General features: G+C 42.5%; 1 protein-coding gene across 22 annotated transcripts in view; it reads left to right on the top strand.

Moving 5' to 3' along the window:
* The window catches only part of sipa1l1 (signal-induced proliferation-associated 1 like 1), a 392549-nt gene that overhangs the window by 290161 nt on the left and 86598 nt on the right, over positions 1–15790 (top strand). For all 22 annotated transcript variants that reach the window (XM_059954480.1, XM_059954471.1, XM_059954439.1 and 19 more), the window contains 2 exons: positions 4393–4550; positions 5399–5975. In XM_059954480.1, coding sequence (XP_059810463.1) covers positions 4393–4550; positions 5399–5975 — 735 coding nt within the window. The remainder of the gene's footprint in view (positions 1–4392; positions 4551–5398; positions 5976–15790) is intronic.

The raw sequence follows: 15790 nt of genomic DNA, 5'->3' as shown, positions 1-15790 counted from the left end.
CAAGTTGCAGTTATCTCCGCCAATCATGGCCCCACAATGCTGGCCCTGCTCTTTTTTTAACCACATACATTCAATTTGGCTTGCTGGTTATTCTGTTTCACGGTTACAAATTTAATTCCCACAGGAGTTATCTTTTCGCTAATATAAATTCTTAGCTGGCTATCTGCAGGCTCGAGTTCAGTATCTTCGAAATACCATTCAAACTCATTTTGTTGAATGACTCACACAGCCAAGCCAGTTTCCAATTCAATTTCAATTAATTTGCCACTCACTTCTGGTGTATGTTTCTTGTTAGTTTTTATTTTGTAAATCTCAAGGCTATTCAGTTCTGCATCACTCTCATCATAATCAGATTTTTCATCAACAGCATGCAGATTAGTGTTCTTACTGAAACTGATACTTTTTACTATTATCTCTTCCCTGTGCAGTCTATTTATTTTTGTCTGCCTGACATGCACTTTGTATGCGTCTGTTGAATTTTCTGCAAGTTTTACCTTTGAACTTAGACCATAGGACATAGGAGCAGAATTAGAGGCCATTCAGCCCATTGAGTTTGCTCCACTATTCCATCATGACTGATCCCAGATCCCACTCAACCCTATACACCTGCCTTCTCACCATAACCTTTGATGCCCTGACCAATCAGGAAACTATCAATTTTTGCTTTAAGTATACTCAAGCTCTTGGTCTCCACATCTGTCTGTGGAGGAGTATTCCACAGATTCAGTACCCTCTTGCTAAAAAAAAATTCCTTACCTCTGTTCTAAAGACTCACCCCTCAATTCTGAGGCTGTGCCCTCTAGTTCTGGACACCCCCACCATAGGAAATATCCTCTTCACATTCACCTTATGTAATCCTTTCAGCTTTGATGAGATTCCACCCCCCCCCCCCACCCCACCGGCATTCTTCTAAATTCTAGTGATAACTTGCATTGGTCTGATATGTTGGAGCTCAGTTTGTTTGGCCAGGCCGGTTTCTGTTTTGACATTGTAATTTTGTTCACACTCACTTTCATTCCTGACTACAACTCAATTTTCTATCTCTCTGCTGTTTCATTGATGCAGCAATTTCGGTGGCTCTTTTAAATGTGAGTTGTGATTCAGTTTGAAGCCCTTTTTCAATACTTTCCTGTAAGATTCCACAAACTAAATGATCTTTCAGTGCATCATTAAACCCATCACTGAACTAGCAATGCTCTGACAATTTCTTCTATTCAGCCACATATGTTGAAAGCCCAAACCATTCTGTAATCAACAAAGTTTTCAGTTCTGAATGTTCCAGCATTATTTTCACAATAGCAACAAAGCTTTTTTCGGCTGGTTTGGTTGGAGCAGTCAAACGTCTAAGCAAACAGTATGACTTTCTACCCAATTTAGTCATCAAAACTGCCACTTGCTTTTAATTAGCTATTTAATTTCCTTCAAAATATTACGCAATTTGCTCAGTATACATCATTGAGGCTATGTCCACAACTAGACTGCATAGTTTTGAAAACGCCAGTTTTGCATAAAAACGATAGGCGTCCATACCAAGCGTTTTTGAAAACATTTCTGTCTACATTGAAACAGAGATTTTGGCGAATCTCCTCCTACTGCGCTTGCATAGGACACATCTACCAAAAACCTGTTTGGTGTCGAATCTCACCATGAAAGACTTGGTGTGTGTTTGTCCAGTTACAGACTAGAAAAACTTAAACGACAGACAGCTGTTGGCTCTTGCGCAGGAGGCAAATGACAGGGAGTTCAAGGACAGTATGACCCGGCTGACAACTATCATTGGAAAAACTGACTACCTCTGTTGCATTAATAAAGCTCCTTGTTAAATGTAAACCACTGCGTCAGGACGAAGGGTCTCGGCCCGAAACGTCGACAGCACTTCTCCCTATAGATGCTGCCTGGCCTGCTGTGTTCCACCAGCATTTTGTGTGTGTTGTTAGAAAAAGCTTTGGTTACGGATTTATCCAGTGAAGTGTGGACATAGTCTCAGTTATCTCTTGTGCAATTGAACATGTCTATCTTTGTAATTTAGTCAACCATTTCCGCTTTATTTATTTATTTTTATTATTATTATTATCATCATCATCATCATCACTTGGTACTCACTGTTTATGAATCCATGAATTCGTCCACTTTCTGCCTTTTTTTTAAAAACTTGATCATCTGTTTTAACTCAATCATCCCTCTACTTGCAAAGAAACCCTGCTATACATTTTTTTAAAACTGGAATATCTCACTGCGCATCTTCAGGTAGTCATCTGAGGCTTGTTTTTAAAACTGCTCATCGTAACTTATGATTTGCAATTCCAAAACATAAAATTAATTGAAAAACACAGCTGGGGATAACATGTATTTCCCTTTTGTTTTAGCGAGGTGCATACTTGGACCCACTCTAATTTGTGTACTGAAGCAACAGCTCTACAGCATATGCCATCTCCTGGGCTCTTCGCTCAACTCTGGAACGTGCAGCAAAAATGTATACATTAGGAAGTTCTTTACCAATTACAGCTCAACATCTAACACCATCTTACCCACAAAACTAATCAGTAAACTCTGGGACCTGGGCCTCAATGCCCCTATGTGCAATTGGAACCTGGTATTCCTTACTTTTAGAACCCAGTCATTTCAGTTTGGTAAAACCATCTCCTCCACAATCCCCATCAGCAGAGGAGCACTACAGGGGTGTGTGCTTAGCCCCCCGTGCTCTACTGGCTTTACCCCTATAATGGTGTGGCTATGTACAACTCCAACACCAGATACAGGTTTGCTGACAACACCACTGTTGTGGTCTGTATCAAAGGTTGTGATATATCAGCATACAGGAATAAGATTGAAAATTTGCTGAGTAGTGTAATTACAGCAACCTCTCACTCAGTATCAATAAGACCAAGGAACTGATTGTAGACTTCAGGAGAGGGAAACCAGAGGTCCATCAGCATGTAATTGTTGGAGGATCAGAGATGGAGAGAGTCTGTGACTTTAAATTCCTGGGTGTCACTATCTCAGTGGACCTTTCCTGGACCCATCATATAAATATAATTGCAAAGGAAGCATGGCAGTGCCTCTACTTCCTTAGGAGCCTGCAGAGATTCAGTATGTCTTCAAAAACCTTGGCAAACTCCTATAGAAGTGTACTGGCTGCATTTTGCCTTTGAGCAGAAAATCCCATAGGGTAGAAGATTTGACCTAGTACATCACAGGTAAAGCCCTCCCAACCATTGTGCACATCTACATGGAACATTGCCATAGAAAACAGCACCCATCATTAATGATCCTCACCACCCAGGCCATGCCCTTTTCTTTCTGTTGTCATCAGGTAGAAGGTACAAGTGCCTCAGGACTCACACCATTGGACTCAAGACAGTTACTACCTTCAACCATCAGGCTCTTGGGGGAAAAAAAAGGGATAACTACGCTCATTCTATTTCTGGTGTTCCCCCAACCAATGGTCTCATTTTAACAACTCTTTACCTTGTTATTTCATGCTTTCATTATTTATTGCTATTTATTTATATTTGCATTGCGCAGTTTATTGTCCCTTAATCCTGTTTACAGTTGCTGTTCTGTACATTTACTAAGTATGCCTGCAGATGAAGAATCTCAGAGTTGCATGTGGTGACATGTATGTACTCTGATAATACATTTTACTTTGAACTTATGGTGAGGAAACGTACATACGTAGGCTATTCACATACTTTTCCATATAACCCGTAATGAATTATGTAATCAATAAAGAATGCTTAAACAATGTATTTACAATATTACTGAAATGTTAAATACGCAACACAAAGGAAACTTTGCAACTTAATTCTTTAAATGCAAGCTTAATTCTGCTATCTCCATACTGCATCTTCCTCCTGTATAAAATTTACTACACTATGACAAATGGGTTTTGACTATGGATTAGTACCTCACAGAATTATTGAATCCTTGCTTATATACTTCAACCTTCCCAAGATAGTCAGGATTCTATTCAACATTTCTTTTACTTTTTGTCCCTGTGATTTATGTGCATGAGCATAAATTTCCCTAGTTTTCTTCCACAGCTCTTAATTTATTTCTCTATTTAGTGCAAATGTCTTTCTCTGATCCGAAGTAGATTGCCCCATTCTTTATCAGGTTGAACTCCATCTGCCAAAGTTGTTAGCAGGAGGTGTATTTCATCCTGCTGCTATTGCCAGAGAGCCTAGAGAGTCTGCTGACATCAGCAGAAAGGCTGCTTAGAGTACAATGCATGAAGGATACTGCAGCCGTTCCTAAAGTGATCTTACATGCTATTGAAATACTATTTTTAATCCTATTCTCTAACATTAAATTAATAGCTGGTAATAGATTAAAGAAAGTTTTTTTTTCTGATTTACAAGATACACACTACTTTCCCTTTTATTCTTTCAGCTTCTTAGGAAACGGCACATCGGGAATGATATTGTGACCATAGTGCTGCAAGAACCCGGGGCCCTGCCCTTCACCCCGAAAAACATTCGCTCTCATTTTCAGCACGTCTTCGTCATTGTAAGAGTACACAACCCTTGCACTGAGAATGTCTGTTACAGGTAACTTATTTGTTTATTTGTTGAAATACAGTGCAAAATAGACCCTTCCAACCTTTCAAACTGCACTGCCCAGCAATGGGACAATTTACAATGACCTATTAACCTGTTAACCACTACATCTTTGGACTGTGGGAAGAAACTGGGACACCCAATGGAAATGCACACATTCACAGGGAGAACTTATAAACTCCTGACAGACAGCAGTGAGATTTGAACCTGGGTCAAAGGTACTGTAGAGTGTGTGAACAACTACATTACCATTTACCCTATGCTACCATTTACATCTTAATGCTGTTTTAAGGAAGGTCATGCAGTTGATATATAAAATTTGGCTGGTGGTAGCAGATGTGGTAATGTAGACTGCAGTTCTTCTCCGTGGTAAATTATAGCTAGAGATTGTCAATATATGTATTTCTGTTTCTCCCTTGAGGTCTTTGACAGTGGAAGTGCCAGATTGTTGATCAAAATCTGCTCCAATTTATATTCATGGTTGTGACTGAGAGTATCCTCTATGCAGAGAAAGAGACAATCCCATATCCTAAATAATCATGCCCTGCACAATTAGTTCTTAATGCCATATTACCCTTTTCTATTCAATAAATAGTGTAATTTTGAATGACATATAATGATTTCTTGCATACAAGTGTTTTAATGCCTTTTACCCCCAACTTAATATGAAGATTAGAGCTGAAGCATCCCAAGTTTGCCCTCTTTGGTAAGAATCACAGGCTTGCGGTGAATGTAAAATAGAAAACAAACTACTTGTGCTAAAATCTTATTTGTCATCAGATCAGGAAATAATTGTTTAGTTACGTCCAATAAAAGTAACTAGGGTTCTTGTTTTGTAGTGTCGCTGTGGCAAGATCAAAAGATGTGCCTGCGTTTGGACCACCTATTCCCAAAGGAGTCACCTTTCCCAAGTCGACTGTCTTCCGGGACTTCTTATTGGCTAAAGTGATCAATGCAGAAAACGCAGCTCACAAGTCAGAGAAGTTCCGTGCTATGGCAACGAGGACCCGGCAGGAGTATTTGAAAGACTTGGCAGAGAACAGTATCACCAACACACCAATCGATCCTTCTGGAAAATTTCCTTTTATTTCTTTGGCAACAAAAAAGAAAGAGAAATCAAAGCCTTACCCCAATGCGGAAATGTACAGTTTAGGAACCCTTGTATGGAATGTCCATGCAGAGGACTACAGCTGCGCTACTGAAATTGACTGTTTACTGGGTATCTCCAATGAGTTTGTGGTACTCATTGAAGAGAATTCCAAGCAAGTAGTGTTCAATTGCTCCTGCAGGGATATTATAGGATGGACTTCAAATCTTACAACAATTAAAATCTTCTATGAACGAGGAGAGTGCATTTTTGTCAGGACTTTTAATAATAATGTCGAGGAGATTAAAGAGATAGTTAGAAGACTGGAGGTAAGCTATTGTTTCATTACTCTTAAAGCAATTAATTCAGTGTTTACTTTAATTGTGAGAAATCCTTTCCTCACAGCTGCATTGGCCTAACTCTGATTGAAACAATATGTGTTCTACTTTAACAAAGAGAAAACCACAATTCTTTTTATTGTGCAAACACGAGGAAATCTGCAGATGCTGGAAATTCAAACAACACATACAAAATGCTGTGTTCCACCAGCATTTTGTGTGTGTTGTGATTCTTTTTATTGTGATTGTTTCCTATAAGGATATCGCTTAACCAGAAGTAGACTAAGAGTCAGAGCATATAGTCTTAATAATACTATTCCGTGATAATTTCCCAAGCTACGCTGCAGCTCAGGACAAACTTCAGTGGTCTGATTGGATCTACATGCCGCATGTAACAGCTGGCACTTAGTTGCTTATTAAGCATCTCAGTACTAATGTGTCTTTGCAATGCAATATCAAGCTTCAAGTTCATTTGACATCAATCTCAAACTGACTGGACTGTGTTGCTGATCTCTCCAATGTCTAGAGAACGTGAGACTGGCAGAAGTGAACTCTGAACCATGGGGTAATCAAAGAACCTGAAAGTTAGTGCTCCTGATCATGAAAGTGATTTAGCTGAGCTAAGATCACAAATATCTGAAAGACTGAGTACACTAAATATCTACTTTTTAAAAGATGTTTGAAGTAGATTGTAGTGTAGATGTTAACTTCGGGAATTATAGCTCCGCTTCCAATCTATTGCACGTGCTATCAGTGTTATGGATCAGTAAGTCCAACCACTGCTAGCAGACGTCTGAATTAATGCTACTCAGTTGAACTTTCTTTCTGGGGGAGTGGGGCTTTGAGTGAATACATCTCGTGTGGTCTTCAGTGAGGTCAGTAATGTTGCAAATCTGGTTTTTGAGCTGACTGCAGCCCACATTGGGGTTTCAGCAAAACCAATACAGAGGGAGTATTTGGCTTGTGTTGATGCTTGGAGAACAAGAGTGAAAGCCATAAGATCTCCTGGAAATCCTGGATCATTTGGTTAATTAAATTTTTACTTTTGATCCCGATCATGGATCATTTTACATTTTCTTAACACACTGCATCACTGCGTGGTACGGAAAATGCACCTCCATGGACAGGAAGGCTCTACAGCAGGTAGTCAAAACTGCCCAATGTATCACCACACCAGCCCACCCACCATCAAGGACATATATATACAGCAAGGTACCAGAAAAGGGACAACACCATCATGAAAGATCCCACCCACCCTGCTCATGGGTTTGTGCATCAATCCAATATGTACTTGCATTTAGATTGCAACTTCCATGACTTTCTGTGATCCTAACATGCTTTATAAATAATGAAATTCAGTTGGAAATGTATTCAATGTTTTATCATAACGATTTGGTGAGCTTGTACAATTTACTCAAATGTCAAAACCAGACAATTTCATACTAGAATTTGTTCCCTATGAAACAATGTCTCTAGGCGCCTTTTTAACCAGACTGTTTATGAAGAGCACAGAGAAATTACCTTGTTAAAATCAAATGGACTCGGTGAGTCTTCAATTCTTCATAAATTAGTTCCAGGTCAATCACATTCTTCACTATTCCTTTCACTCTTTACATTAACTGGTTTAATAGATGACCCTTTTAGTGGAAGAGGTTTATGGATTCCTTCTTTCCCATGTTCACATTGTGTTCCCTTAAATAATTAGACTTTACTGTCTGTTTTTTATTTCCAGGAAATTGTGTAGTTGTTTAAAATTTGTCCTGTTGCTAATGAGGATTGGGTATGGCCAGATCATGTTGATGTAAGATTTGGTTAATAGTTATTATGTAAGTACTACTGGTGCCAGAAAATAACAAAAATTAGCAGCTTGGAATTTTAGATTATGTTAATATTCTTTGCCCAGTGGTTTGTCATGTTGCTCTGTTGATTATTTAGCAAGAATGAATTACATCTGTGTTTAAATAATATTTTAAGTGTTTTGACATTAATTTTAATTGTTAACCAAGTAATCCAATAGAGAGACATAATTCATTTTAAATTGATTTACTTTGGTTTGGAAGGTCTAAGTTTTCCACTCTTTGTAAAACCAAGGCCACGTGCATGTCTTGTTTTCATTACATTTAACCGAGCATATTTTAACAATTTGAGCACAACAGATTTCTTCAGTTTTCCTTTGTCCAAACATCCATAATCATCTCTCAACCATTTATCTAAGGCTTTCCTTTCCTTAACAATATTTACTGGCATAAAATATTGCCAAAGATACCAAGCAGACTTGCTTTCTCTTGCTCTTCATAAACTTCTATAGAGCTAAAAACTTGGAAAATATTAAAGTTTTAAAACTTGTTTTCTCATTGGAGAAGGATTTTGGACAAAATCTAAAGAAAAAAACATCAGATAATTAAATCTTTTAATTGAGGCTTGCTGTTTTCAAGCTCCCTCCTTATTGCAATCTTTCTTGCAATTTGCTAGCAATATTCCTATCGTTGCTGCTTTCTTCATTGTTCCTAAATTCAAGGATATTTCTACTTTTTCTTTCACTCCCTTGATTTGTCATTTTGGATTCATGTCAAGTTTGCTAATGACACAATAATTGTGTGGCTCATCACTAACAAGGATGAGATATCCTACAGAGAGGATGTGGAAGAGCTTCAGGCCTAGTGCCAGACAAATAACCTCTTCCTGAATGTCAACAAGGCAAAGAAGATGGTTATCAACTTCAGGAGAACTCGCATCACTCACCCCCCCCCCCTCCCCCCCCCGCCTTTCATCAGCAGCGCAGCACTAGAATCTACAAACAGTTTCAAACTCCTGGCAGTGCATATCTCGCACAACCTCTCAAGGACCCAAAACAAGTCTTACACAATGAAGAACTCACCAACCACCTCTACTTTCTGAAGAGAGCTGAAACTATGCACATTGATACTCAAGATGTGCAGCAGAGTTTCTTAACGTGCTGCATCACTGCATGGTACGGAAAATGCATCACCATGGATAGGAAGGTGCTACAGCAGGTAGTCAAAACTGCTCAATGTATCACCGCACCAGCCCGCCCACCATCAAAGACATATATATACAGCAAGGTACCAGAAAGCGGACAACAACATAATGAAAGGTTCCACCTACCCTGCTCCCACTCCCATCAGGGAAGAGGCAATGAAACATCCATGTCAGGACCACCACACTCAAAAATAGCCCAAGCTGATCAACACCTTCACCCATTAATCTACACTACACCACCCACAAACACTACTTTATCATTTCCTATCATTCACCTTCTGTACAGACACCCCTCTACCTTCCATTATTTTATGGACATACAATCAATCTATTTATGTAAGTATCTCATGTATTCATATTTATTGTGTTTTTATAATTATTTTGTTCTTTATTCGGAGCAATAATTATTTGGACTACCTGACCGGCAGACTGTAGTTTGTGCAGCTTCAGGGGTGTGTGTCAGACATGGATATAAGCAGCACTGGGGCCCCGTAAGGGACTGTATTTGCTCCCTTCCTGTTTACCTTGTATACAGCAGACTTTAGTACAACACTGAGTCATGTCATCTGCAAAAATTCTCCGATGACTCAGCTATAGTTGGGTGTATATAGTGAGGACAGGAGGATGAATACCAGGCCCTGGTGGAGGACTTTGTCAAATGGTGCAAGCTGAATCATGTGCAGCTCAACATCAGTTAGACAAAGGAGACAGTGATGGACTTTAGGAAAACTAAGCCTGCACTGCTCCCTGTTACTATTGACGGTGAGGACATGGATGTGGTGAGGACCTACAAGTACCTGGGGCACACCTGGATGACAAACTTGAGTGGAGCACCAACCCTGAGGCTGAGTACAAGAAGGGCCAGAGTCTTTTCTATTTCCTGAGGAGAGTGAGATCCTTTGGAGTATGCAGGCCTCTCCTTCACAAGTTCTACCAGTGTGTTGTTGCCAGTACAATCTTCGATCCAGGGGTGTGCTGAAGCAAAGGCATCAACAGTGATGCCAACAGGCTCAATAAACTGATTAGAAAGGCTGGCTCTGTTATAGGAGTAATTGTACCTGTAAAACTGTAACTGTAAAGTACGAAAGGTACAGCCTTTATATACACCATGCTACAAGATGGTCTACCTCTCTTCAATAGCAGGTCACATCATTATCAGAGATAAGACCACCTACAGTCCTTTCATCTGAATTTTAATGGACATGCCTGTGAAGGTGTAGTCATTTGTATAAACTGAGTACATGGGTGAAAAAACACAGCCCTGCGGAGAGATATTGGATTGGACAAGTAGGAACCCAGATTTACATACTGCTTCCTTCCTGTCAGGAAGTTTGGAATCCACTGACAGATACTGTAGGGTACAGCTGGCTGTGTTATAGCTTTCTGTGGTACAACTCTGGAACAATAGTGTTGAAGGTGGAACTAAAATCCACAAGCAAGATCCTCAGATCGGTGTTGGGGGAATCTAAATGTAGAAGAATGTAATGAAAGCTACAGGTTGATTGCATCCTCAACTGAGTGATTTGCCTTATAAGCAAATTGTAGTGGGTCAAGAAAAGGATCAGTAATCAGTAAAGTTAAGTGGACATTCAAAAGTTTTCATAATTACTGAAGTTGGAGCGACTGGCCTATGATCATTAAGTCCAGTGATCTTGTCTTTCTTGAGAGCTGGAATGATTGTAGCAACTTTGAAGCATCCTGGAGCCCTGCATAATTTCAAGTGTTAAGTATTTTAGTGAAGACGGGTGCTAGCTGATCCACATAATGCTTTAGAGTACCAAGTGAGACATCATCAGGGCCTGCAGCTTTCCAAATGCCTTTCTTGCTTCATGGAAAATATAGGAAGAGATGTAGGGAGGTAAAGAAGGTGAATGGGACTGGGGTAAAAGGAGGATGATGGTGGTTGTGAAAGGGAGAAGGGGAGGGCTGATAACAAAGATGAGAGGAGGCTGGGTAGGGGCTCAACATATAAGGATCAGGGGAAGTGAAAAATGGTAGATGTTTATTGTCTTTGTCAACTTTGCAATAAAATTAATTGAACTGATTGGCCAAGCTAGGGGAGCTCTTCTGTTTGAAGTTGGTAAGACTTTTCAGGGAACTCCAGATTGCTTGGCTATTGTTGTTGAAGTCTCTTTCTAGCTGATCCTTGTAAGTGGCATCCGCCACCTTCAGAGTTTTATTAAACTGTCATTTCACATTTCATATTCCTCTCTTGTTCCAGACCTGTAGGCATGATCCGATGCAGATCTAAGAGTCCTCAACTCCTTGGTGAGCCATGGCCTGTCATTGTTATATCTCATGTAACACTACCCAACAGGCTGGTATATGTCTAGGGGAAAAGGAGATCCAGCCACACACCAACCCCACCTCCCATACACGCAGGTGCTGTTGGAATCAAGTTTATGCCATGAGCACACACACCATATCAAACTCACACCAGATACCGTTATGAAATACACTTTAAAGATTTTACTAAAACTAAAAGAGTACTATGCAATACAATATATATGAAAGAAAAAGTAAAAGGTGCCAACTTATCAAAGTTCAGTCAGTTTGGTGCACATCGTTGGAGCTCAACCATCGAACCATTCGACCCCTCGTCACTTTCCTCCGACCGCCACGTCCTTGCACCTGGGACCACCCGCAGTGGTCAACCAAGCAGTGCAGCGCACGTCCACCTTCCTTGGCGTCTTCTCTCCGACTCCCCTGACAAAACCGTGAACCCCCCCACAAGCTCCTGGCCTCACAAGACAAAATAACACTCCCCATTGGTTAACAAATGAATACAATCCCCATATCGGCAAGTCTAAAGCTAAACAACTGCGAGAGAAACACTTATCAGACAAATAAGCATTCCTACTCTTAACAAACCAAAGAAGCCATTTTGAGTAACATACACAGGACATTGTACGTTCTCCCCCCACCAGCAAATGTCATGCCCTCATGACATTATCAGAGTTCCCCAAAGCTTCTTGCAACACACAAAACCCAACCCAGGTGCAGAAAGCAGTGACATAACTACCCAGAGTAATAGAAATCACACTCGGTACTCCTGGCACCATATATGTCAACTGCTCCAGGGGGCGCCTACTCCTCTGAGATCTCCATACCCCTTCTGCCGACCCTTCCGCCTCACTGGGCTTCCTCTTCACCTGCGAACCCTCTGCCTCAGACACCCCAGGTCTACCTGATAGACACTCACCCCCTCCCTCACGGGGTTCCCCCCTCACCTGAGAACCCTCCAGTTCACGTTCGGGTTCCACCCTCTCTCCCCCCAACGCTGGCTGCCTCTCCATCTGACCCTCAACACCTTCCCTCCTCTCACCCAACTCAGTATGGGAAGGGCCAGGAGCCTCCTCTTCTGGTACTGGAGCACCAGCGAATGAGAACAGGGGTCACTCATCTGAGTCATCCTCTTCCGAATCGGTATCCATTCCCGGGTTAAGGATCCATCCCTGCTCTTAAGCAGCGGCCTCTTCCCTCACTCCGCTCCCTTCGCAGAGTCCTTGTACTAGGCGCAACCTCTCACTCTGGCTCCTTGTCCACTTGCACCGCATGGCCCAGGGGCAGCAGGTGATTCCGATGGAGTACCTTGATAGGCCCATTCCCATCCGCAGGTTTCACATGGTAAACTGGTAGATTCGGCATCTGGCTCTCTGTTACATAGGGGCTGGCCGCCCATCGATCTGCCAACTTGTGCTTACCAGGGAGTCCCAAATTCCGTAAAAGGACCCAGTCGCCTGGCAATAATTGGACAAACTTTACCTTTTGGTCATACCTCATCTTATTCCTCTGATTTTGTTTGGTTGCCACTGCCTCTGCCAACTCGTACGCCTGCTGTAATCCCCTCTTCATGTTGGACACATACTTTAGATAGGGCTTCCCGGGTAATTCACCCACTTCAACCCCAAAACACAAGTCAATGGGCAACCTCACTTCCCGCCCGAACATCAGATAATAAGGCAAGTACCCTGTAGCATCATTGCAAGTACAATTGTAACAGTGGACCAATTGTCCAATATGACGACTCTACTTATTTTTCTGCCCAATCTCCAGCGTCCTGAGCATATCCAACAGGGTCCTGTTGAACCTCTCCAGCTGAGGATCACCTTGTGGGTGATAAGGGATAGTCCTGGATTTGTCAACCCCAAGCTAATCATTAATTCATGGATAAGGCGGCTCTCAAAGTCCCGCCCCTGATCACTATGGATTCGCCTAGGAAGGCCGTAATGAACAAAATACTTCTCCCATAACACCTTCACCACTGTCGTCGCCTTCTGATCCTTAGTGGGAAATGCCTGAGCATAGCGTGTGTAATGATCGGTGATGACTGAGACATTTGCGGTGTTGTTGGTGTCAGGCTCAATCAACAGAAAATCCATACACACCAGGTCCAGAGGTCCCGCACTCTGCAAGTGCGACAGTGGAGCCATTGACACTGGCAGGGTCTTCCTCCTAATGCAACAACTGCATCCCCTACAGTATTCTTCGACATCCCCCCTCATCCGGGGCCAGTAGAACCAGTCTTTGAGTAATTCATAGGTCTTTTCCACCCCCAAGTGTCCAGAATCATCATGTAAGGCCTGGAGTACAGTCTGCCGATACTTCTCCGGCAGGACCAGTTGCCAACGGCGGGGTTGGTCCGGAGGCACCGTGACCCAGTACAAGATTTGGTTCTTTAACTTTAACCGAGACCACTCCTTCAATAACAGAGGCACAGACAGGTGTTTCTCCTTCTCGGCCCACGCCACATCCCCCTTCTCTACCACTCTCCACACAGTGCCAAGACCTGGGTCATTCTGCTGAGCAGCTGCCACTTCCCCCGGACTCAGTTCTGGCAACTGTTTAGTCCACAGTGCTGTCAGGTCACAGTAAGCTAGGAGAATGGCATCATCAAAAACCCCCAAATGGTCCACGGGCTCGCTCCAGCCTTCCTCTTCCCTCAGCCTTCATGATGATAGCAAACTGACACATCGCCTTCACTCCAGAGGCAGGGACACTCTCCCACTCCTCGTCCTTCTCCTGTTCCCCCGGCTCCCAACGTGACAAAGAATCTGCATTGACATTCTTGCTTCCTGGGCGGTACCTCAGGCTGAACTCATATACCGACAAGGCCGCCAGCCACCGATATCCTGTGGCATCCAGCTTAGCCGAAGTCAAAATATAAGTGAGAGGATTGTTATCTGTTCTCACCTCAAACTTGGCTCTGTACAGGTAATCACTCAACTTGTCCACCAGCGCCAGGAACTCCAACTTGTGAGTGGGATAGTTTTTCTCCGATGGCGACAAGCTTCGGCTGACAAATGCTACCGGTCTCAATGCTTTGCCCTGCTCCTGGTACAGAACAGCCCATAGACCCGCTCGGCTGGCATCTGTGTGCAGCACATATGGCTTTTGGGGATCGGCAAAAGCCAACACCGAGGCCTGGGTCAGCGCCCTTTTCAAAGATCGGAATGTCTCTTCACATCGATCATCCCATCTCGAGCCGAAAGGTTCCGCCGGGTTCCAGTATCCTCCATCATCTTGCCTCCGGTCCCCCTTCCTTTTCTCTCCCAGCGGGGGATAGCCACACAACAGCTGACACATTTTGGCGTATCCTTTCACGAATCAGCGGTAATACCCACAGAACCCCAAAACGAGCGCAGAGCGTTCACTTTCTGGGATCACGGCCTCTATCTTAGTTGGATCAGTAGCCACTCCCTCTTGCAAAATGATATGGCCAATGTAGCTAACCGACGACTTGCAGAACTGGCATTTGTCCAGGGAAAGCTTCAGCCCTTCTTCATTAAGCTGGTTTAACACCATTAACAGCCTCTCCTCATGTTCCTCCAAAGTCGATCCAAACACTATCAAATCGTCCAGGTACACCAGCACCTCCAACAGATTCATATCCCCCACAGTTCTCTCCATGAGCCTCTGGAATGTGGCTGGGGCCCCCGATATGCCTTGGGGCATTCGTTTGAACTGAAAGAACCCCAGCGGGCAGATAAAGGCCGTCTTCTCTTTATCACCCTCACTCATCGGGATCTGGTAATACCCACTTCTTATGTCCAGCACACTGAACCATTTCGCTCCACTCAGGCAGGCCCCAGGCTTTTCAGCTTTCAACTCCCGGACTGTTTTGGCTGCCTGCGCGATTCCACAGCCCCTGATATTCCAATCCCAGACGAGCCCCCACAAGTGTAACACTACCCAACAGGCTGGTATATGTCTAGGGCAGGGGTCAGCAACCTTTACCACTGAAAGAGCCACTTGGACCCGTTTCCCACAGAAAAGAAAACACTGGGAGCCGCAAAACCCGTTTGACATTTAAAATGAAATAACACTGCATACAACATTTTGTTTTGCCTTTATGCTATGTATAAACAAACTATAATGTGTTGCATTTATGAAATTGATGAACTCCTGCAGAGAAAATGAAATTACATTTCTGCATGCAACAAAAACATTTTGAACTCCGAAAAAAAGACGTTGGGTTGAAGGTTACTTTTAAGTAAAATACTCAACGTCTATTTGAGTCCTTCTTGTATTTATGAAAAACGCCAAACTTAAATTTGCCGCCAGCAGCAAACCAAAAATAACGTCAGCCAGCTGTCAACCTGAAAAATAAAAGGACTATTTCACTGATCAATGAAAACATATGAATATACGTAAAATAATAGGCAATTAAAATATTTATCATACTTGTTCAGGTTGACTCACACCTGACAATTCAGTAGGGATGGATCGATGCTTAGGGGAGTGACCGGGAAGGATAATGTGTTTTTTTCCTCTCTGAACTCACAGAAGCGTTTCCCAAACGATGT

The sequence above is a fragment of the Hypanus sabinus genome, chromosome 2, assembly GCF_030144855.1.
Source record: "Hypanus sabinus isolate sHypSab1 chromosome 2, sHypSab1.hap1, whole genome shotgun sequence".
Taxonomy (NCBI): domain Eukaryota; kingdom Metazoa; phylum Chordata; class Chondrichthyes; order Myliobatiformes; family Dasyatidae; genus Hypanus; species Hypanus sabinus.
Note: the sequence above shows the minus strand (reverse complement) of the source record. Positions and strands in the feature narration are given on the sequence as shown.